This window comes from Choloepus didactylus, chromosome 3 (assembly GCF_015220235.1).
Source record: "Choloepus didactylus isolate mChoDid1 chromosome 3, mChoDid1.pri, whole genome shotgun sequence".
NCBI lineage: Eukaryota > Metazoa > Chordata > Mammalia > Pilosa > Megalonychidae > Choloepus > Choloepus didactylus.
Window position 1 is genome coordinate 117,388,969 of NC_051309.1, and position 21,400 is coordinate 117,410,368.

The 21,400-nt window shown below is 38.4% G+C and overlaps 1 protein-coding gene across 2 annotated transcripts in view; it reads right to left on the bottom strand.

The window, feature by feature from the left end:
- PAPSS1 (3'-phosphoadenosine 5'-phosphosulfate synthase 1) overlaps nucleotides 1–21,368 on the bottom strand; it is a 157,231-nt gene extending 135,863 nt beyond the window's left edge. For both annotated transcript variants that reach the window (XM_037830412.1, XM_037830411.1), the window contains exons 1-3: nucleotides 21,217–21,368; nucleotides 7,709–7,823; nucleotides 2,862–3,097 (exon numbers count right to left, since the gene is read on the bottom strand). In XM_037830412.1, the coding sequence (XP_037686340.1) occupies nucleotides 2,862–3,097; nucleotides 7,709–7,823; nucleotides 21,217–21,276 (411 nt within the window). In that variant the 5' untranslated portion in view covers nucleotides 21,277–21,368. The remainder of the gene's footprint in view (nucleotides 1–2,861; nucleotides 3,098–7,708; nucleotides 7,824–21,216) is intronic.
- Nucleotides 21,369–21,400: the final 32 nt, after the last annotated feature.

Here is a 21,400-nt window from a genome sequence, read left to right on the forward strand (position 1 = left end):
AGTGCTGTACTATTTCCCCTGTATGAAATAGCTTTCTCCTTTGATGTAACTGGTGTCCTCTGTTTCATTCTTCATGACTCAATTCAAGCAGCACTTCCTCTGCAAATCTTCCACAGACCCTTTATATATCTTTACCTAAGTACTTGCTGTGCTGGTTTGAATGTATTATGTCCCCCAGAAAAAGCCATATTCTTTGATGCAACTTTGTGGGGCAGACATATTAGTGGGGATTAAGTTGGAATGTTTGGATTAGGTTGTTAGCATGGAAATGCGCCCCACCCAACTGTTGGTGATAACTCTGATGAGATATTTCCATGGAGGCGTGGCCCCACCCATTCAGGGTGGGCCTTGATAAGTAGAGCCATATAAATGAGCTGACAGGCAGAGGGAACTCAGTGCAGCTGTGAGTGATGTTCTGAAGAGGAGCTACAGCCAAGAGGGACACTTTGAAGAAAGCACAGGAGCTACAGATGAGAGACAGTTTGAAGACAGCTGTTGAAAGCAGACTCTTGCTCCGGAGAAGGTAAGAGAGGACAAATACCCCAAGTGCAACAAGGAGTGACATTTTTGAGGAACTTCAGCCTAGAGAGGAACATCCTGGGAGAAAGCCATTCTGAACCCAGAACTTTGGAGCAGACGCCAGCCACATGCCTTCTCAGCTAACAGAGGTTTTCTGGACACCATTGGCCATCCCCCAGTGAAGGTACCCAATTGCTGATGTGTTACCTTGGACACTTTATGGCCCTAAGACTGTAACTTTGTAACCAAATAAACCCCCTTTATAAAAGCTGATCCATTTCTGGTGTTTTGCATTCTGGCATCATTAGCAAACTAGAACACTTGCTTTAAGATATTATAACTGTTTACACCTCTATGTTTCCACCAGACTATTAACTCAAAGACAAAAACCATCAGGTTTATCTTTAGAATCTCAGTGGCTGGCAGAGAGGTATCCAATAAACATGTCTTGAATGAATAAATAAACGAGTATAATCATGACAAGACAGAAATATACAGATATTCTACATCATATGGTTTGAACTAAATCTTATTGCTGTCTGGCATACCCAAGTATCATTCTTGGTGCTTTTAGAAAAGAGATCAACAAAAATTTTGCTCCACACTGTGGGTACAGGGGGCCAAATCCACATCTACTTTTGGATACCCAGGTATTAGGCTGATAGCTCTCCAAATCAGGTGTTGCTGCTTTCCTCTTTTCCAAAAGTTTTCAAGATTCCCAAAGGTACAAGAATATAATGGTCATTTTATTATTGTTTCCATCCAAGGATTCAGGAACTCTAAACTCTCATTCTGTTTATACACTTCATTAACAATACACTTTAAACTGATGTAATGACAGTGGTCACAAGGTTTCAGGAATTAAAATTGAAATGTGGCACTCCTCACAAAACCTTTCAAGATTCCTGCCATGGTCATTTTAATTAAGTGAACATATGAGATTAACATTCAACTTGTCATTTATCTATAACCCCTACTGGTCTAACTTGAAAAAAATCTAAGTAACCATCCAAATTCATTTATAATACAGTACTCAAAAAGTGCTATTATTAGTTATTATATTTACTGAACACTTATTACATACCAGGCACTGTGCTGAGGGCTTTAAATGCAGAACCTTAATCCTCAGAGTAAACCCAGGAGGTATGCATTATTGTCTGAGCTTAAAAGGTTAAGTGAACTGTAACTGGCAGAACCAAGATCTGAGCCCATTTGGTCCAACTCCCAAGTCCCTGCCCTTAACCACTACACTAAGTCACTTGTTCTTTCATATGAGAGCTTCCTATGGGGCTATCTTTCAATAAACACTATGTATCTACTATGTTCCAAGAGCTGGGCTTGGCATCAGAGTTACAAAGATAAGATTCAGTTTCTACCCTCGAGGTGCCAGCAGAGTTTTAGAGCCAGCATAGCTTGGTGGGCAAGAACATGGGTTCTGAAGACGTACTCCCTGGGTTCAAATTTTTGCTCTACCACATATAGTGCCTGTTTCCTCATCTCTACCTTCCCCATTGGGTGATGAGAATTGAATGAGTTAATTAACATAAAAGCACTTTAAGAATAGTTATCAGCACACAGTAAGTGTTCAGTAAATATTAGCTGCCATTATTATTTATATTATTATTACTACTGTTACTACCAGCACCCCCAACAAATGAACAAAGTATTTATAATAAAACAAAATGTTAAGGTGAAATAATGAGGACACCAAAGACAGGTATCCAACAAAGCCTGAACGAATATGGGAAGGTACTTGAGGAGACACCTAACCCAAGTCTCAAAGGGGGAACAGGAGTTAACTGAAGTTAAAAAGAGAGGGACAGGAGGAAGGGGAGGAGTTCATTTCACCAGGCAAGGGGGAATTATAGGACAAGAAACATGAATTTTTCAGAGAAATACAAAAAAAGTGATTCAGTGTTGCTGTGGTCTCTAAAATTAGAGGGAAAGAGTAATGAAAGATGAGATTAAAATATTGTGAGCAAAGAAGATATGGTAGAATACAAGTTAATAAACTCAGATTTTGCCTGGTGTCTCATACATGGTGAATACTCACTAAAGGTCTGCTGAATTGAAAAGTAGAATATGAAATAATTTCGCCATTGGCTTTAAATTCAACAACTTTGGTTTTACTTTGGGTTAATCTACAGTAGGTCTTATCATAAATGGACTTAACTCAGAAAGTTATTTCCAGCAGAGAAATGTTTTAAGTTAATTACTTTAATTCGGATTTAGCCTCAAAGCACATGTCAGTGTTTCAATTATTTGTTTTCTTTGCTTTGCCTGATACCATGTTCACAATAAATAAATGTAATCAGAATAGCAATGGCACAAAAACCACATACCTGAGTATAAGGTGATATAAAACTTGTGATACACACTAGGCCGGCATCTGCAAATAGCTTAGCAACTTCCGCAATGCGTCGAACATTCTCTTCCCTGTCTTCAGGACTAAACCCAAGATTCTTATTGAGACCCTGACGAATATTGTCACCATCCAAGGTATAACACGGAATACCATGGCACACTAAGTACTCCTCCAAAGCCATGCTTACTGTTGTCTTCCCTGCTCCAGATAAGCCTAAATTAAACAGTTCAAACAGATCCATGTGCAAAGTTAGAACGATAATTATTTAGTAATAAAAAACTTGAAACACAGGCTTAATAACATTCACTATCCATAAGGGAAAACTTGATATATGACACAGATCACAATGCAGAGTAGAAAAAAAGGACACCATGCAGATAAGAAAAAAGGGACACCCTAATTGATATATGCTCTTGAGCCAAGTGATTATTTACATGGAAAAAAAGCAAATGGAATCCCTCCCTCACATGACACACAAAAATCAATTCCAGGTGGATAAAGGGTCTAAAACAAAAAGGCAAAACTTCTAAAAGAAATATAGGAAAAGAACTGTTCAGGCATCCAGATGAAAAAAGGAAAGCTCCTAAAGAGAAAAAAAAGTATCTAATTAGTTCCACACCTTTCCAAAGTAACACTAAATGTCAGAAGTCAATAGAACAATGTTTAAAGAAATGCCAAAGTAGGAAGTGACTATTTATGTAACCCAGCCACGTTATCATAAAACACAGGAAACGTTCTTGAACACACAAACTCGGGGAATTTAGAACTCAATAGAAAACCATCTTTCAAAACCTAGTTAACAATGAAACATGGCAAATTAAGACTTGACTCTAATATAAAGAACTCATGTTACACCCAAAGCACAAGCAACAAAAGAAAAAACAGATAAATGGGAACTCCTCAAGCTTAGAACTTTCTGTACCTCAAAGGAATTTCTCAAAAAGGTAAAGAGGCAGCCAACTCAATGGGAATAAATTTTTGGAAACCATGTATCTGACAAAAGACTGATATCTTGCTTATATAAAGAAATCCTACAACTCAATGACAATAGTACAGACAAGCCAATTATAAAATGGGCAAAAGATATGAAAAGACACTTCTCTGAAGAGGAAATACAAATGGCCAAGAAACACATGAAAAAATGTTCAGCTTCACTAGCTATTAGAGAGATGCAAATTAACACCACAATGAGATACCATCTAACACCCATTAGAATGGCTGCCATTAAACAAACAGGAAACTACAAATGCTGGAGGGGATGTGGAGAAATTGGAAATCTTATTCATTGTTGGTGGGACTGTATAATGGTTCAGCCACTCTGGAAGTCAGTCTGGCAGTTCCTTAGAAAACGAGATACAGAGTTACCATTCAATCCAGCGATTGCACTTCTCAGTATATACTCGGAAGATTGGGAAGCAGTGACATGAACAGATATCTGCACTCCAATGTTCATAGCAGCATTATTCACAATTGCCAAGAGATAGAAACAACCCAAATGTCCTTCAACAGATGAGTGGATAAGTAAAATGTGGTATATACACACGACGGAATACTACACGGCAGTAAGAAGGAACGATCTCGTGAAACATATGATAACATGGATGAACCTTGAAGACATAATGCTGAGCGAAATAAGCCAGGCACAAAAAGAGAAATATTATATGCTACCACTAATGTGAACTTTGAAAAATGTAAAACAAATGGTTTATAATGTAGAATGTAGGGGAACTAGCAATAGAGAGCAATTAAGGAAGGGGGAACTATAATCCAAGAAGAACAGATAAGCTATCGTGGGTAAATTTAACATTCTGGGAATGCCCAGGAATGACTATGGTCTGTTAATTTCTGATGGGTATAGTAGGAACAAGTTCACAGAAATGTTGCTATATTAGGTAACTTTCTTGGGGTAGAGTAGGAACATGTTGGAAGTAAAGTAGTTATCTTAGGTTAGTTGTCTTTTTCTTACTTCCTTGTTATGGTCTCTTTGAAATGTTCTTTTATTATATGTTTTTTTTTAATTATTTTTTTTTTATTTTTTGATTTTTCATACAGTTGATTAAAAAAAAAAAAGTTAAAAAAAAAAAAAAAAACAAGGAAAAAAATATGTAGAGCCCCCTTGAGGAGCCTGTGAAGAATGCAGGGGTATTGGCCTACCCCACCTCAATGGTTGCTAACATGACCACAGACATAGGGGACTGGTGGTTTGATGGGTTGAGCTCTCTACCACAGGATTTTACCCTTGGGAAGACTGTTGCTGCAAAGGAGAGGCTAGGCCTCCCTATAATTGTGCCTAAGAGCCTCCTCCCGAATGCCTCTTTGTTGCTCAGATGTGGCCCTCTCTCTCTCTACCTAAGCCAACTTGAAAGGTGAAATCACTGCCCTCCCTCCTACGTGGGATCAGACACCCAGGGAAGTGAATCTCCCTGGCAATGTGGAATATGACTCCCAGGGAGGAATGTAGACCCGGCATCGTGGGATGGAGAACATCTTCTTGACCAAAAGGGGGATGTGAAAGGAAATGAAATAAGCTTCAGTGGCAGAGAGATTCCAAAAGGAGCTGAGAGGTCACTCTGGTGGGCACTCTTACGCACAATTTAGACAACCCTTTTTAGGTTCTAAAGAATTGGGGTAGCTGGTGGTAGATACCTGAAACCATCAAACTACAACCCAGAACCCATGAATCTCGAAGACAATTGTATAAAAATGTAGCTCATGAGGGGTGACAATGGGATTGGGAAAGCCATAAGGACCACACTCCCCTTTGTCTACTTTATGGATGGATGAGCAGAAAAATAGGGGAAGGAGACAAACAAACAGACAGACAAAGGTACCCAGTGTTCTTTTTTACTTCAATTGCTCTTTTTCACTTTAATTATTATTCTTGTTATTTTTGTGTGTGTGCTAATGAAGGTGTCAGGGATTGATTTTGGTAATGAATGTACAACTATGTAATGGTACTGTGAACAATCGAGTGTACAATTTGTTTTGTATGACTGCATGGTATGTGAATATATCTCAATAAAATGAAGATTTAAAAAAAAAAAAGAGAGAAAGAGAGCTAGAGACAGTCTGGGGAGACTGGTTAAATAATTTATGCTACCTCATTGCAATGGAGTGATGCAGATTCATGAAAAAGAATAATGCAGATTTACATGCACTAATATGAAATTATCCCCAAGATTTACTCTTTCTTTCTCTCATTTACAGTTTCTTTCCTAGACAAATGCTTCCTGTCTCCATCCTGGAACCTCCAATCTACTTTCTATCTCTGCGAATTTTCTTTTTCCAATCATCTCTTATAAGTGATATATACCACATTTGTCCTGATGTGCTCTGCTTATTTCACTGAGCATGTTTTCCACGTTGTAGTATGTCTCCTAACTTTATTCTTTCCCAAAAGCTATTCTTAAGTGAAATAAAAAAAAATTGCAAAACAGTGTATATATTGCTTTGTTCTTAGGAAATGTACATGGAAGTATTAAGTAATTGAGGAACATGATGTATACAGCCTACTACTCTCAAATGTTTAGAAAATAGGCAGACTGTTCAGACAGGTAGTAGTGGCGGCAAATGTGGCAAAATGTTAAAAGCTGGAGGATCTAGGGATCTAGGTGGAGTATGTGTTGGAGCTGTCTGTATGGGGTTTTGTATTATTTTTGCAACTGCCCTGTAAGTTTGAAATTATTTCAAAATTTAAAATAAAAAAAAAAAACAAAACAGTGTGTCTAGTTAACAAAAAAAAATTGCAAAAAAAAAAAAAGAACTCATGAACGGACACGCAATGATAAAAGAACTGATGATGAGTTGGTGAGTACTGAATCAATTTTTCTTACTGAACTAAAACACAATTATGGAAATTTAAGGTTCTAAAACAGAATGTAGGTGCTACAAACCTGGGCAATATAAAAGTAACAATTTAACAATAATCTAAACTAAGGAATGAGAAGGACAGTGAGAGTACTGTCTTCTTTTATAAAGAAACAAAAAGACACATCTAAAATTGAAACATCACTAAAACAACAGAAAATAGGAATGTTGTTTTTTGTCAATTAGTACAAACTTTCAGGACTGGTAATATTCAGTGCTGACAAATACACTGGGAGATGGACCTCCTTCCACAGTACTGATAGGGAGTACACTGGTGTAAAATTTTTGTCGGCAATTTGGCAAGATATATCAAAATTTAAAACACAATTCTTAGAAGTAAAAAGATTCATTTATAAAGCTAACTCCAAAATCTGGACCAATTTAATCTCCCACGAGTCTACAATAGCAAAGCCTAAAGAGAGATTCTGAGAATCAAATGTCCATTTATTATTGTGTTTGTTAACAACCCTTTATCTCATTGTTATAAACTCCATTTAAAACAGATTAAAGAAAAAAAAACTGATTAAAGGCTCATTTTTGTCAGAAAAAAAAAAAAAGAAAAAAAAGGAAAGAACTGATTGGAGGCCAAAGCAAAGCTAAATGATAAAAATTGATTATATGAAATTCTTTATCACTCATTCTTTCTCTTCACATGGTTTACATTGCAGGCAGAATCCAAGTCTTATTTGGATTCAGAAGTTCACAGAATTGAATGTAGCATTTTTATCAGAAGGTAGTTTTAACATGCATTCTGGTTTTTCACTTCTATTTTAACAGCAGTTCTGTAAAGAAATTACCAAAAGGCAGTATGTTATTACTAAGCAATTTGGTGATGCACACGTTATGATCCTCCAGATACAAGTATAGTGCTCAAAACTTAAACTTGCTTCCTCCTAGCCCAAGCCTACCTATAAACACTGCTTTTAAAATGAACTTGTTTATCTCTCTTGACCATACCTGTTAGCCAAACTGTGCAACCACGAAAGCCACCTCTGGTCCCCACCACCTGACCTCTCTTGTTCCTGCTCACATGGTGGGCTTGATAGGTAACATTAGTTGCTCTCTGCATCCCCTAGGGAGGAAAAAGAGAACTCTGGTTCACTTGAGTCCTTTAAAAAGCAAACATTTACACATAAAGATAGTCATTCTATGTATCATAACAAATACAAGGAAAAAGATAAAACTGAGAGTATTTTTTTTTGAGTACTTGGCACAGTTTTTAGTGTCTTACATAATACAATTAACACAATCCTCATAGCAACCCAATGACACAGGTGCTCTTTGCAACGTGGTTTTACAAATTGAGATGTTAAGCCTAAGAAAAGCTAAATAACTTGTCCAAGATACCACAGTGAGTGGTGAACTCCAGAGCCCAGTCTTTTCACTCATTGATTCATTCAACCATTCATTCAGCCAGCATTTCTGAAGTCTTACTAGAGTGCCAAACAGTGAACAAAAGTCTCTACCCTCATTGAGCTGGCATTCCACTGCAAGAGAAAACAAGAATAAAACTTGATTATAATGTAAGAGAGTGATAAGTACACTGTAGGAAAAAAAACAGCGTAAGAAAGGAAAAGGATATTGGTCCATCAATTGTAACAAAGGTATCACCCTAATGCAAGATGTTAATAATAGGAAAAACTGTTGGGGAAGAGAGGGTATACGGGAACTCTGTACTCTCTGCATGATTTTTCTGTAAACTTACAATTGCTCTAATAAAAAAAAAAAAAGGGAAGAGCAAAAGAAAAGAAAGGAAAAGGAGTTTGGGGAATGGGTGCCTCTTTAGACAGAATGATCAAGGAAAGCCTCTCTGAGAAGATGGTATATGAGCAGAGTCTCCTGCATGAAGTGTAGAAGGTACATCTGTGAATATCACCAAATATACTGTAGCTGCTTTTACAACACAGGAAAAATGCACTGGTTATTATGTGTTCTCCCATGGGATGTGGTTTGGCCCTGATATCTTCAAAATGCCAAGGACCCTTGCAGGTATAGAAGCTGGATGTTTGAAGAACTAATTTTCATCCAGATCTTCAACTCTCATATGTACTCTTTCAGCAATCTGCTTGAGAAGGTGCCTGAGGTCAAGGATCTCTTTTTCCATCTCCCCCTTCATAATCCTCCTCCTACTATACAGGAGAAAGGCATCTCTCGTCCTTCTGAATCTTGGAGACGTGAACAACAAATAACTAATAAAACAATAAATAATTAAGAAGCAAACAATAAATAAAAATCACCATCATCAAGGAGCTTATATCCTAGCACAGTGACACACTGGCCAGGCAGAAAATCCTCTGGAGCTAAAGGGACAACTTGACAATTCTTTTAACAGAAATACCACAAAAGCCTTCCCTACACCCACCATCTCAATAGATTATATTTCCAGTAAAATTGTACTTTATAAGTTCAATAATCACCTATGAAAAATTGTAGTATGGTCTCTTGGCCTATTTCTTTTCAATAATCTGACGAAGCAAAAATAATTTACCAACCCTATTTCCAAGAATTTAAACAAAGCAGGGTTTCATACACAGGCATCTGCATCACCTTGGGAAGCAGTATCACCTACTCTGGGGTCACTAGCTTTATCCACAACCTAGGCCAGCTGGGGAGAAGGAAGCTAGGTCCCTGCTGGAAAGGGAGTGGGGGGAGCAGTGAGGAGGGCAGGATACATAGGTTATACCTACACTCAAAGAACCTGTTTGACTTGGTCATTTTGTTTTGGGATTTTTCCAAGTTACTTTGCTCTTAGGCAAGGAGAAACCTGTATCCCACAAATTCTTTTTGGCCCTGTAAAATATCTTCTGCTTTTCTTATTTAGCTGAGGGGAACATATGATTATCTGCCAAACTATAAACTGCTGAGGATATGGTTGAGAGAAAATACAGGAAAAGCCAACACTGTTTTTATCACTAGAAAAGAATGATTCCTCAGTTTCTTGCCTCCTACATTAAAAAAGATTCTGCCAGCAAATGTGGCAGTCTGGACACAAAGAGGTTTTTGTATATGAATGTTCGATATTTTTCAGATTAATAAAGAAACTTAAAAAAAAAAAAAAAGATTTGCCACTTTTTCCTACCTCCCAGAACTGCAAGGTAGTAGGCTAATGCCTACAACTTTATTAAGAATCCAAAGGCCACTTCTGTATGAAATCTTGTTCTAGTTCTGCTTTCTTTTCCTTTCCACCTACTCTAGCCAAATCCTTCTAATAACTCTGCCAAAGAGACATGACATTAATGGTTTATTAACAGCTGAAAGTGAGTTCTCTCTTCTAACTCTATATTTTTGTTTTCCAGTCTTCAAAAGCCTGGTTTCTACCTACACGACAATAAAATCAGGCCTACCATTTCTTTCCTAATAGTCTATAGGCTCTGTAGAAATATTTATCTGGCTCGATGTAAGTACATCCCTGTAACATATACTGACCATCTCATTTGTTTATATTTATGGACTATTTTGTACCTTTAGCTGTCTTTTTGTGTGTATTATTTTAATTCTCTAGGAAGAGCAAGTCAAGGAACATAAGTTACAGTGCTTCATATTTTCTACAGTGTCCAACCTCCTTTCTTTCTAGTCAGTGCAGAGCAAATGTTTGATACAATGCATTTATTTTATAATGATCACTGACATTCAAAAATCTTAAGTCTAGTTCAACTGGGATAATTCATTTCAAGACTATCTATTTAATATTTTATGCCTTTGGAACTAAATAGACTATCAATCCTGTTAAGCCAAAACCACATAGCCTCTGGTATTTGTGGTGTGCATTCTCTATACATTCCACAAACTTCTGTCCTCCTCACCCACATGAGTGGTCCTGTGAACCCTTTTTTGGAGCCACCTTAAATTCAACGTGGGCTATTTGGTTATTTTATCCATTTCCCTATGTTTTACGAGTTTATTATAAGTTTATAAAGAACTCGGCCTTTCGGTTAAATGAAATTTGTAAAGGCATGGAGCATACACCAACATCAAGCTTAATTCTGGACCTCAACATCACCACCCATCCCATCATCCACCTTAAAGTAACAACTAAACAGTGTATTCCTCCAAAGAGTGACCCCTGAAATGGTGACCATCCCAAGACATATGTGGATAAAGTCGAAGAAATGGAAGACTTGCTGATGACTGCAAGTACTCTTTCGAACAAATTTAACAAGGCAAGGCCCAACAGCAAAAATGAAGAAGATCATACATTTCTGGAGGTTGAGAAAACAACTTAAAAGGCTCCATTTTAAACCTTGCTACTACAAAATACATTCCACAGCAAATGGCATGACCTGGGACCTTGTTAGAAAGAATCAGGTTCCAGACCTCTTGAATCAGAACTAAGTTTTGAGCATGCTTATCTAATTTCCAACTGTCATGTATGTTCTCTGCACAAACAATCTAGGTCCAACTATTCTGTTTTAAAGATTAAAGAACATTTGAATATTTATTTAAAGGATCATTTGGTTTGTTTTTATTAATATCAATACCTTCAATGGGAAAGCCCCTGGATAACCACAGTTGGGAAGCCTGCCCTAAGAGATTCCTAGAAATCACTACAAGAAAAGAAAATTACAGACAAATCTCTCTACAAAATACTTGCAAATTGCACATTAAAAGAATTACACACCATGATCAAGTGGGTTTTATCCCAGGTATGCAAGGGTGGTTCAACACAGAAAATTAATTAATACACCACATTAACAAATCAAAGGGAAAAAAATCACATGATCATCTCAATTGACACAGAAAAGGCATTTGACAAAATTCAGCACCCTTGCTTGATAAAAACACTTAGAAAGATAGGAATAAAAGGATATTTCCTCAACATGATAAAAAGCATTCAAGAAAAACCCACAGCTAATATTGTAATCAATGGTGAAAGACTAAAAGCTTTCTCTCCAAGGTCAGGAACAAGGCAAGGATATCCACTGTCACCACTGTTATTCAACATTGTGCTACAAGTTCTAGCTACAGCAATTAGAGAAGAAAAAGAAATAAAAGGCATCCAAATTGGAAAGGAAGAAGTAAAATGTTTATTATTTGCAGATGACATGATCCTGTATTTAGAAAGTCCCAAAAAATCAACAACAAAGCTACTAGGGCTAATAAACCAATTCAGCAGTGCCGGGATACAAGAGCAGCACTCAAAAATCAGTAACATTTTCCCTACACTAGCAATGAGCAATCTGAAGAGAAAATCAAGGGGAAAAAAATCCATTTATAAAAAGAACTAAAAGAATAAAATATCTAAGAACAAATTTAATCAAGGATATAAAGGACCTGTACTCCGAAAACCATAAAACATTGCCAAAAGAAATCAAAGAAGACCTAAATAAATGAAGAACATTCCGTGTTCATGGATAGGAAGACTAAACATCATTAAGATGTCAATTCTACCCAAAGTGATTTAGATTCAATGCAATACCAATCAAAATTCCAACAGCCTACTTTGCAGAACTAGAAAACCAAACTATCTAATTTATCTGGAAGGGTAGGGGGTCCCAAATAGCCAAAAACAACTTGAAAGAAGTTGGAGGATTCAAACTGCCTGACTTTAAAGCAAAGCTACAGTGGTCAAAACAGCATGGTACTGGCACAAAGATATACATACTGATCAATGGAATCATATTGAGAGTTCAGAAATTGACCTTACGTATATGGTCAATTGATTTTTTACAAGGCTGTCAAGTCCATTCAGCTGGAACAGAAGAGTCTCTTCAACATGTGGTGCTGGGAGAACTGGAAATCTATAGCCAAAAGAATGAAAGTAGACCCCTATCTCATACCGTATACAAAAATTAACTCAAAATGGATCAAAGACCTAAATATATGACTTAAATATGTAAGCCAGGACCATGTAGGGAAGCAGCTTCAAGATCTTGTGTTAGGCACTGGTTTCTTAGACTTTACACCCAAAGTATAGGCAACAAAAGAAAAAATAGATAAATGGGACTTAATCAAAATTTAAAATGTTTGTGTGCAGAACTTTATCACAAAAGTGAAAAGACAAACTATTCACATATCTGATAAGGGTTTAATATCCAAAATACACAAAGAAATCCTACAACTCAACAATTTAAAAAAAGCAATTTGGAAATTGGCAAAAGACTTGAATAGACATTTTTCTAAAGAGAAAATACTAGTGGTTAATAACCCCATGAAAAGATGCTCAGCTTCACTAGGTGTGCCAGTTTGTATATATATTATGCCATTCTAGTAAGTGTGAAATGATACTTCATTGTGGTTTTGATTTGCAATTCCCTAATAGCTAGTGTTCCAGTTTGCTAATGCCACCATTATGCAAAATACCAGAAAAACTATATTCTTTGATGCAATCTTTGTGGGGGGGGGCAGATTGATTAATCTTTTTTGATTAGGGTGTGACCTCTTGATTGGATGTTTCCATGGACCTCTGATCCACCCAATTGTGGGTAATACCTTTGATTAGATTATTTCCATTGAGATATGTACTCTGCCCATTCTTGATTTAATCACTGGAGTCCTATAAAAGAGCTTTATAAACAAAAGGACCTCAGAGCAGCTGCAGCTTAGAGAGAGACATTTTGGAGATGGCCTATGAAAGCAGACTTTTGCTGACACGATGCTCCAGAGAAGCTAAGAGAGGACAAACGCCCCACAAGCAATATTTTGAAGAATGTACAGGAGCTGACAGAGGAGCTGGAATACAACTTGGGATCAGCAGATGACAGCCATGTGCCTTCCCACCTAACAGAACTTTTCCAGACACACTGGCCTTCCCTTGCTGAAGATATCCTACTGTTGATGCCTTTGTTTTGACACTTCCATGGCCTTAGGACTATAATTTGTAACCAAATAAACCCCCTTTATAAAAGCCAATCCATTTCTGGTATTTTGCATAATGGCGGCATTAGCAAAGTGGAACACTAGGTATTAGGGAAAATGCAAATCAAAACCACAATGAAGTATCATTTCACACTTACTAGAACAGCCACTACTTTAAAAAAAAAAAAAAAGGCAGAAAACTACAAGTGTTGGGGACGATGTTGACAAATAGGAACACTTATTCACTGCTAGTGGGAATATGGAATGGTACAACTGCTGTGGAAGACAGCTTGGCAGTACCCTAGAAAGCTAGATATAGAACTGCCATATGATCCAGCAATCCTGCTGCTAGGTACACCCTCAGGTGAAATGAAAGCAGGGATGCAAACAGTCATTTGCATACTGATGTTCATAGCAACATTATACACAGTTGTAAAAAGATGTAAACAACCCCAAGTATCCATCAACAGATGAATGGATACACAAATTGTGGCATATACATATGATAGAATAGTATTCAGCTGTAAGAAGGAATGAAGCCCTGATGAATGTGACAATATGGATGAACCCTGAGTGAAATAAGCCAGATACAAAAGGACAAATATTGTATGGTCTTACTAATATGAACTAAGTAGAATGAACAAATGCATGGAGTTAATATCTAGAATATAGGTATGCCAGTTTGGATGTATTATGTCCCCCAAAACACCATGTTCTCTGATGCAATCTTGCAGGGGCAGATGTATTAGTGTTGATTACGTTGGAACCTATTGGTTCAGTGTTTCCATGGAGATGTGACTCAATCAACTGTAGGCAAGACCTTTGGATTATTTCCATGGAGGTGTTGCCCCACCCATTCAGGGTGCCTCTTTATTGGATCACTGGAGTACTTTAAAAAGAACCACACAGGCCCAGATGCAGCTGCAGCTTACAGAGACATTTTGGAGAACACAACCTAGGAACAAGCAGATGCCTAGAGAGGAACGTCCTAGGAGAAAGCCATTTTGAAACCAGAACTCCAGAGCAGACACCAGCCACGTGCCTTCCCAGCTAATAGAGGTTTTCCAGAAACCATCAGCCATCCTTCAGTGAAGGTACCCTATTGTTGATGCCTTACCTTGGACACTTTATGACCTTAAGACTGTAACTTCGTAACCAAATAAACACCTTTTATAAAAGCCAATCCATTTCTGGTGTTTTGCAAAATGGCAGCATTAGCAAACCAGAACAATAGGTCACTAGGAGACAGAATGACAGCAGAGAATGGGGAGCTGATGCTTAATTTGTTCAGAATTTTTAATAAGGTTGATTGCATATGTTTGGAAATGGATACATTATTGTGAGTGTAATTAACAACACTCAATTGTATGTGTGACTGTGGTTGAAAAGGGAAGTTTAGACTTGTGTGACACTAGAAGGAAAGCTAGAGGATGAAACATGGGACCATATAACACAGTGAACCCCACTGTGGATGATGAATGTGATTAACAGTTTTACATAAGCTTAAACATATGTATGTCACTACTAAAAGGTGTTATAATAGGATCCTAAATGGGGGGAAAATACACCTAAAGCAAAATATGGTCTATAGTTAACAGTAATTTTTAATATTCTTGCATCATTTGGATCAAAGGTACCACACCAATGCTAAGTGTCAACAAAGAGGGGTATATGGGAATGGTTTATTTTTATTCTTAGAAAAATGTTACATGTCACAGAAACAACCAAATTTACTTGTCAATTACACTGTTTTATTCTGATGCCTCTCTGAAAGCACATGCAGTCAGCTATAGGTCAAAGCTTCATCTTCAGCCCCCCAAAAAAAACTTTACAGGAGAAGCAAGGCAAGTACATAAATTATTTTCTATCTGTCAATTAACATAACCCTAGTAACAATGTAAAGGTGGGACAAGGTCAGGTGTCTCAACTAACAGGGCCCTTTTGGACATCTTGAATTTTAGATAGCTACATACATACTTCTATGATATATAAACATGTCCTTGTTGTAGTAAGTTGGCTTTTTGGAACCTTATTTCTGCAATAACAAAAATAACCCTAATTATAATTAATGTTTAAGAGCCACCCCCTGAAAAACTCCTTGTTGCTCAGGTGTGGCCTCTCTCTAAGCCAAATTCTGCAAATAAACTTACTACCTTCCCGCTTACGGTGGGACAGGATTCCCAAGGATAAGCCTCCCAGGCACCAAGGGATTTTTACCAAGCATTGCAGTGATGCACTCAGAGAAAGGCCTGGATCAAAAGGAGGGGGAATTAAATAAAATAGAGCTTCTATAGCTAAGAAATGTGAAATAGAGCCAGGAAGTCATTCTGTAGGTTACTCTCATACAGGTCTCAGTCAGATTTCACAAACTGCCACAGTATACAAAGTCTCAAATAAAAATGTTGAGGGCCCTAGGGATGTCCACACAACACAGGCAAGCCACATGGCTACATGAAGTCAAAACCCTCTCAATGGGCTCTATCCAGGAATCTAAGAAAAGCTATTTATCCAAGAGCACAGTTTATCAGGGGAAGGCTTATGGTAAAGGTTCCTAGACTGTAAGCTCTTACAGCAGTTGCATCTATTCCTGAGTTGTAATGGTTAGTTCTAAATTCTGAGATGCTGAGCTCTTTGTGTATAACCTAGTTGGTCCCTGGAACTTCAGGTATATGTGACACCTGAGACTCAGAGCCAGAATTTGGCAGCTATGAATGTCACCATCATCCCATACAGCAAATATTAAAGAGACTGAAAAAGAGATCAGACTTCAATTAGAGATATGAACAAAATGGACTTGGTTATGACTAAGGTAAACCAGACTAAAGGATAAAGGACAATACTGACAGTGTTTTAAAACTTCAACTTCTGTGTAAGACCAAAGAAAGCGATGTTTATTCGGTGCAAAATCTGTATTTTCTGTAACACACTATATAATTTAACTTGTGTGTTCAGTTTGTTCAAACACCATAATTACATGGAGTTGTGAATAGGGAGTGAGATCTGGTAGGTTTGTACTGGTTAGTGTGAAGCCCCAATACATCCTAGAGTAATTTGGGCAGAGAATAAAACTATATTTGCCAAGTCCCCTTGAGGGACAATGTGGAAATATTAAACTTCCCCACTTGGGGAATTACTGACATTCTCACAAGCACTGGGGACTACCAATTTAGAAGGCTGAGCCCTCGATCTTGGGTCTTGCCTTTATGAAGCTTGTTACTGTGAAAGAAATGCTAAACCTACTTATAATTGTGCCTATGAGTCACTCCCAGAGAACCTCTTTTGTTGCTCAGATGTGGCTTCTCTCTCTAAGCCAATTCTGCAGGTAAACTTACTTACTGCCCTCCCCACTACACAGGACGTGACTCCCAGGGGTGTAAATCTCCCTGGCAACATGGGACATGACTCCCAGGAATGAACCTGGTACCGGCATCATGGAATTGAGAAAGTCTTCTTGATCAAAAGGGGGAAGAGAAATGAAACAAAATAAAGTTTCAGTGGCTGAGAGATTTCAAATGGAGTGGAGAGGTCATTCTGCAGTGTATTCTTATGTTTTATATAGACATTCCTTTTTAGTTTTTAATGTATTGTAGTAGCTAGAAGGAAATACCTGAAATTGTTGAACTGCAACCCAGAAACCTTGATTCTTGAAGACAACTGTATACCTATATAGCTTACACAGTGTGACTGTATGATTGTGAAAACCTTGTGGCTCCCACTCCCTTTATCCAGTGTGTGGACAAAAGAGTAGAAAAATGGGGACAAATTTAAATGAATAATAAGGAGGGGATGGGAGGGATAGAATGTTTTGGGTGTTCATTTTTACTTTAATGTTTATTCTTATTTTTATTTTGTGAGCAGGAAATAAGGAAAATGTTCAAACATTGATTGTGGTGATGAATGCACAACTATATGATGGTACTATGAACAATTAACTGTACATTTTGGATGACTGTATGGTATGTGAATATATCTCAATTAAAAATGGAAAAAAAAGCAACAAAACATGAGAATGTAAGGTATGGAAGGCAAGTGGGGGCTGGAACTAGGGAAATTTGGGGAATGGTGAGAGAAGGAGATAGAAAGGCAAACCTGAGTGAGACTTTCTGTGCTCTGAATGCCACACAAGACTTCAAACTATTCTGTGGGCAGTAGGATCCCATGATAAGGCTGAATGAAGTGACTCGGTCTGACATGATTCTGTGAAATGGGTGAATGATGCTTGGGTCTGATTTGAGCACACCAAATTCCCTTCAACCCAACTAACACATTCCAAGGACAGACTAAACTAAAGGTTTAATCAGATAAAGAATGATATTCATTACAGTAGATGCTGTGTCAAACTAAGAGGTGGCTGAGGAGGCAAGTTGATTCTTGATTTTTCTTGATTTTTTCTGAGTTGTAGAGGCTTGTATGGACACCTTCCTGCAATACTGAATACTCAAAAACATCCCCAGTGCCGTAAAACTACAATTTATCTCTTTACCTATATGTCCCATGAGTTCACTTCCTTTATCTGCTCCATTGTTATTTACTACCAAGAGTTAGTTCTTGGTCTCCCATTTTTCTCTATATATAGTCTCCAACTCAAATTTAACCATCAAATCTTTACTTCCAATCTCAGCCTAGTTCAGTCTCTATAGTGGTGCTGTCCACTAGCCATTTGTCACAACAGATTTTTGAAATGGGGCTAGTCTGTTAAGTATAAAATATACTACAGATTTCAAAGATGCAGTACAAAAAGAATGCAAAAATCTTATTAATAATGTTATATTTTTATTATGACAGTATTAAACTTATTTTGAAAAATATTTATATTAAATTTATCACATTTTGAATATATATGGTTAAATAAAACAGTATTGAAATTTGTTTCACCTGTTTCTTTTTTACTTTTTTTTATATGGCTTCTAGAAAATTTTAAATTACCTATGTGGATCATATTTCTATTGGATAGCATTGCTTTATAAATTATCTCCACTAAGGTTATCCCTCTAAGTGCAGCATGCTCAAAACCAGTTTGACTACTAACAACCTCTGACATCTCTGTGCCTCAATTTATCTATTAAAAAAAAAATCAAGATACTAATTGTTAAAGAGAATGATAACTGTAACAATAAAAGCTAACACAACACTTAAATATATGCCAAGCACTGTTCTAATGTCTCTCTGAGGCTATCATTCCCATCGTACAGATGAGGAAATTGAGACACAAAGAAATTAAGTGACTAGCCCATGGCTACATGCTTAGTAAATTAGTGACACCCAAATTCAGCACCAGGGTCCTGACTTTTAACCACTCCCTAAGGATACCCACCTCAGAGAGATGTTGCAAAAATTCAATCACTTAATTTAGGTAAAAAACATTTCAAATTGGACTTGGCACAGAGTAAACTCTCCTTCAGTGTTTAATTATGTTCTCTTACTCCACCCCAACCTACTTTCCAGTTTTCCTGCATGTAACAAGGCTCAAAACCTCAAGATCATCTTTTAACATTTCTCCCTCTTTCATCCCCTAATATAGTCAGGTCCCTACTCTTCCTGAAACGTGTTTAATGCATCTCTTCCTCTATTCCCACTGCCACCTCAGCACAGCCCTTCACCTCTCATATTAGATGAATTAACAAATAACAACAACAACAAGACCACTTTAAACAGTGCTCATATGCCAGGCATACTTCAAATCTATCACTTCATTTAAACCTCGCTATAACCCTGTCTAGTCTCCAGAACTTTCACATCAGGGAGATCTTCCCCGATTACCAATTGTATCATGTGATGGAAACTTTAAAGGGTATGAGTTCGTCACACTTGCACCTATCAGTTGATTTAAGTACGTGAGTGGGAAAGATGGTAGGTGTTCCTAATGAGTTCCTACTGTCCTACTTGTGACGGGCATAAAATGCTCAGAAAATTTTAAAAAGTCTAGCCCCATCAAAAACCTCCCACACAGTCAAATCTTAACTCTACAGTCTAGATCACACAACCTAGCCCATCCTACCCTATTCAACCTGGTATCCATTCTCCAACAAAAGCCCTCCAGAATAGCCAAAATAATTCTTTTCATTGTTCCTGGAGCAATCAAAAAAAAGAGAGAGAAAATTCTTGCTCCTAATTCTAACCACTCCCCCACCTTCCCACCCCAAACACCCCAGGTCAAACCAATCTCTACTCTAAATTGCAATAAAACTTCTGTCACATTACCCAAGGTAATTTCTAAAGATACCTTCATCACTTGGCAATTGCCTCATACAAGCCCAACCAGGTCATGACAACCAGAAGGGAAAGCACTAAGTCCCACTTTTTTCTACTTCTGCATGTCTAGCCCAGGTCTCTCCACAGAATAGACAGTTATCCGGCAAATGGAATAATAAATAAACTACAGCCCGTGTCACCGAAATTATCTGTAAATATCCAATTTTAGTCGACTTTATTTCCCTAACCATGAAATACCTCAAGTAACAGGAGCAATACCAACAGTCTGAGATTCCTGGCAGTACTTCTGTTCTTTCAAATTCATTGTCTTCTCTGCTCCTCAAAATAACCCTAAGAACACACTGCTAAGCTCTTATGTTGGCCCGGACCCTCAAGATCAGTTACTAAATGGCAGCAACTGGAGACCAGGCCAATAGTCCAGTGCTCTCCACTGCTCTAACAACACCTTTTATCTCCTTTCCCTCCTTTTATCAGAAGGAAAAGTTAAAAAAACAAAAGGAAAAGGAAGTGGGCAAGAATCCTTGATGATAACAAATAGAGTAAATTAATGGCTTCAAATGAGCATTTGCCAGAAACAGCTCTTAAACTCCCCAAGAACAGGTGGTGATTTATAAGCATGCATTTAAACCTTATGATTTTGTTGTACTGTGAAATAAACATTCCCATCTAAAACCAGTGCCTTTCCAGACCCCAAAGTTTGAACCGCTCTGTACTTAATCTTAATGCTGTTTCTCACCAAGAAATTAAGGAAGTGGCATTCTGAGGACACAGCAAGTGACCAAAGCCAACTGACAGTCGATGCTAAACGTTATAAACCATAAGTCTTCCCACACTTTACTGTCACCAGGAATCGAGTCTTTAAAACTCGTTTATCTGTTAGACATTTTCAACTAGATGTTATTTATTAGACATTCCAATTTATCACCGAACCACAAAAAAACCTCAGTTCAGAGCAGTCTCAGTTCATGAATGGCCACATTGTTGGGTCACTTCCCTTCACACTAAAATGCAGAAATGCAAAGGCACAGAGATGGACGGAAACCTGGGCCAACTGCATTGGCAGAGCCAAGAAAAACCATAAATGCGCCACGCCCGCCGACTGCACGCCTCTGCCTCCTCTGCAGACCTCAGGCCACTCCAGCGTATGTGGGCAGCTCCCCCGTCGGGGACGCAGGTTTTATCAGCAGTCAGCTCTCCTGCGAAGGGTTTCCTTGCGGTCTTAACCGAAATAAGCAGCTAGCAAAGCCTAGCCCGAGATCCCCCAACCCCAGCAGCGCAGCCACCCATCGCCCCAGCTGGGAGACGCCGCGGTCCGGGGTGCCCATCCCCCGCGCTCCTGAGAGGATGGAAAGGAGGCGGGAGAGAGGCAGCGACTCCAAAACCAGCTGCAGTCTGCAGCCGCCAGAGCCTCCTCCACCCCTCGCCCCCGCCCCACTCGCCCTCTGCCCCCCATTCACCCAGTTCTGCGCGTTATTGCTCAGCTTGACTTTCTTGCACAGGCTCCCAGGGATCTCCATAGGTGCAGAGCGCGCACGGCTGCTGAGGTTCTCTGCTCCGAGAAGTACCAGAAGGAGGAGAGGCCGGCTAGAGAAGGGCGGGGGCGGGGGCGGAGCAAGGGCGGGGTCTCCCCGCCTCGGAGCC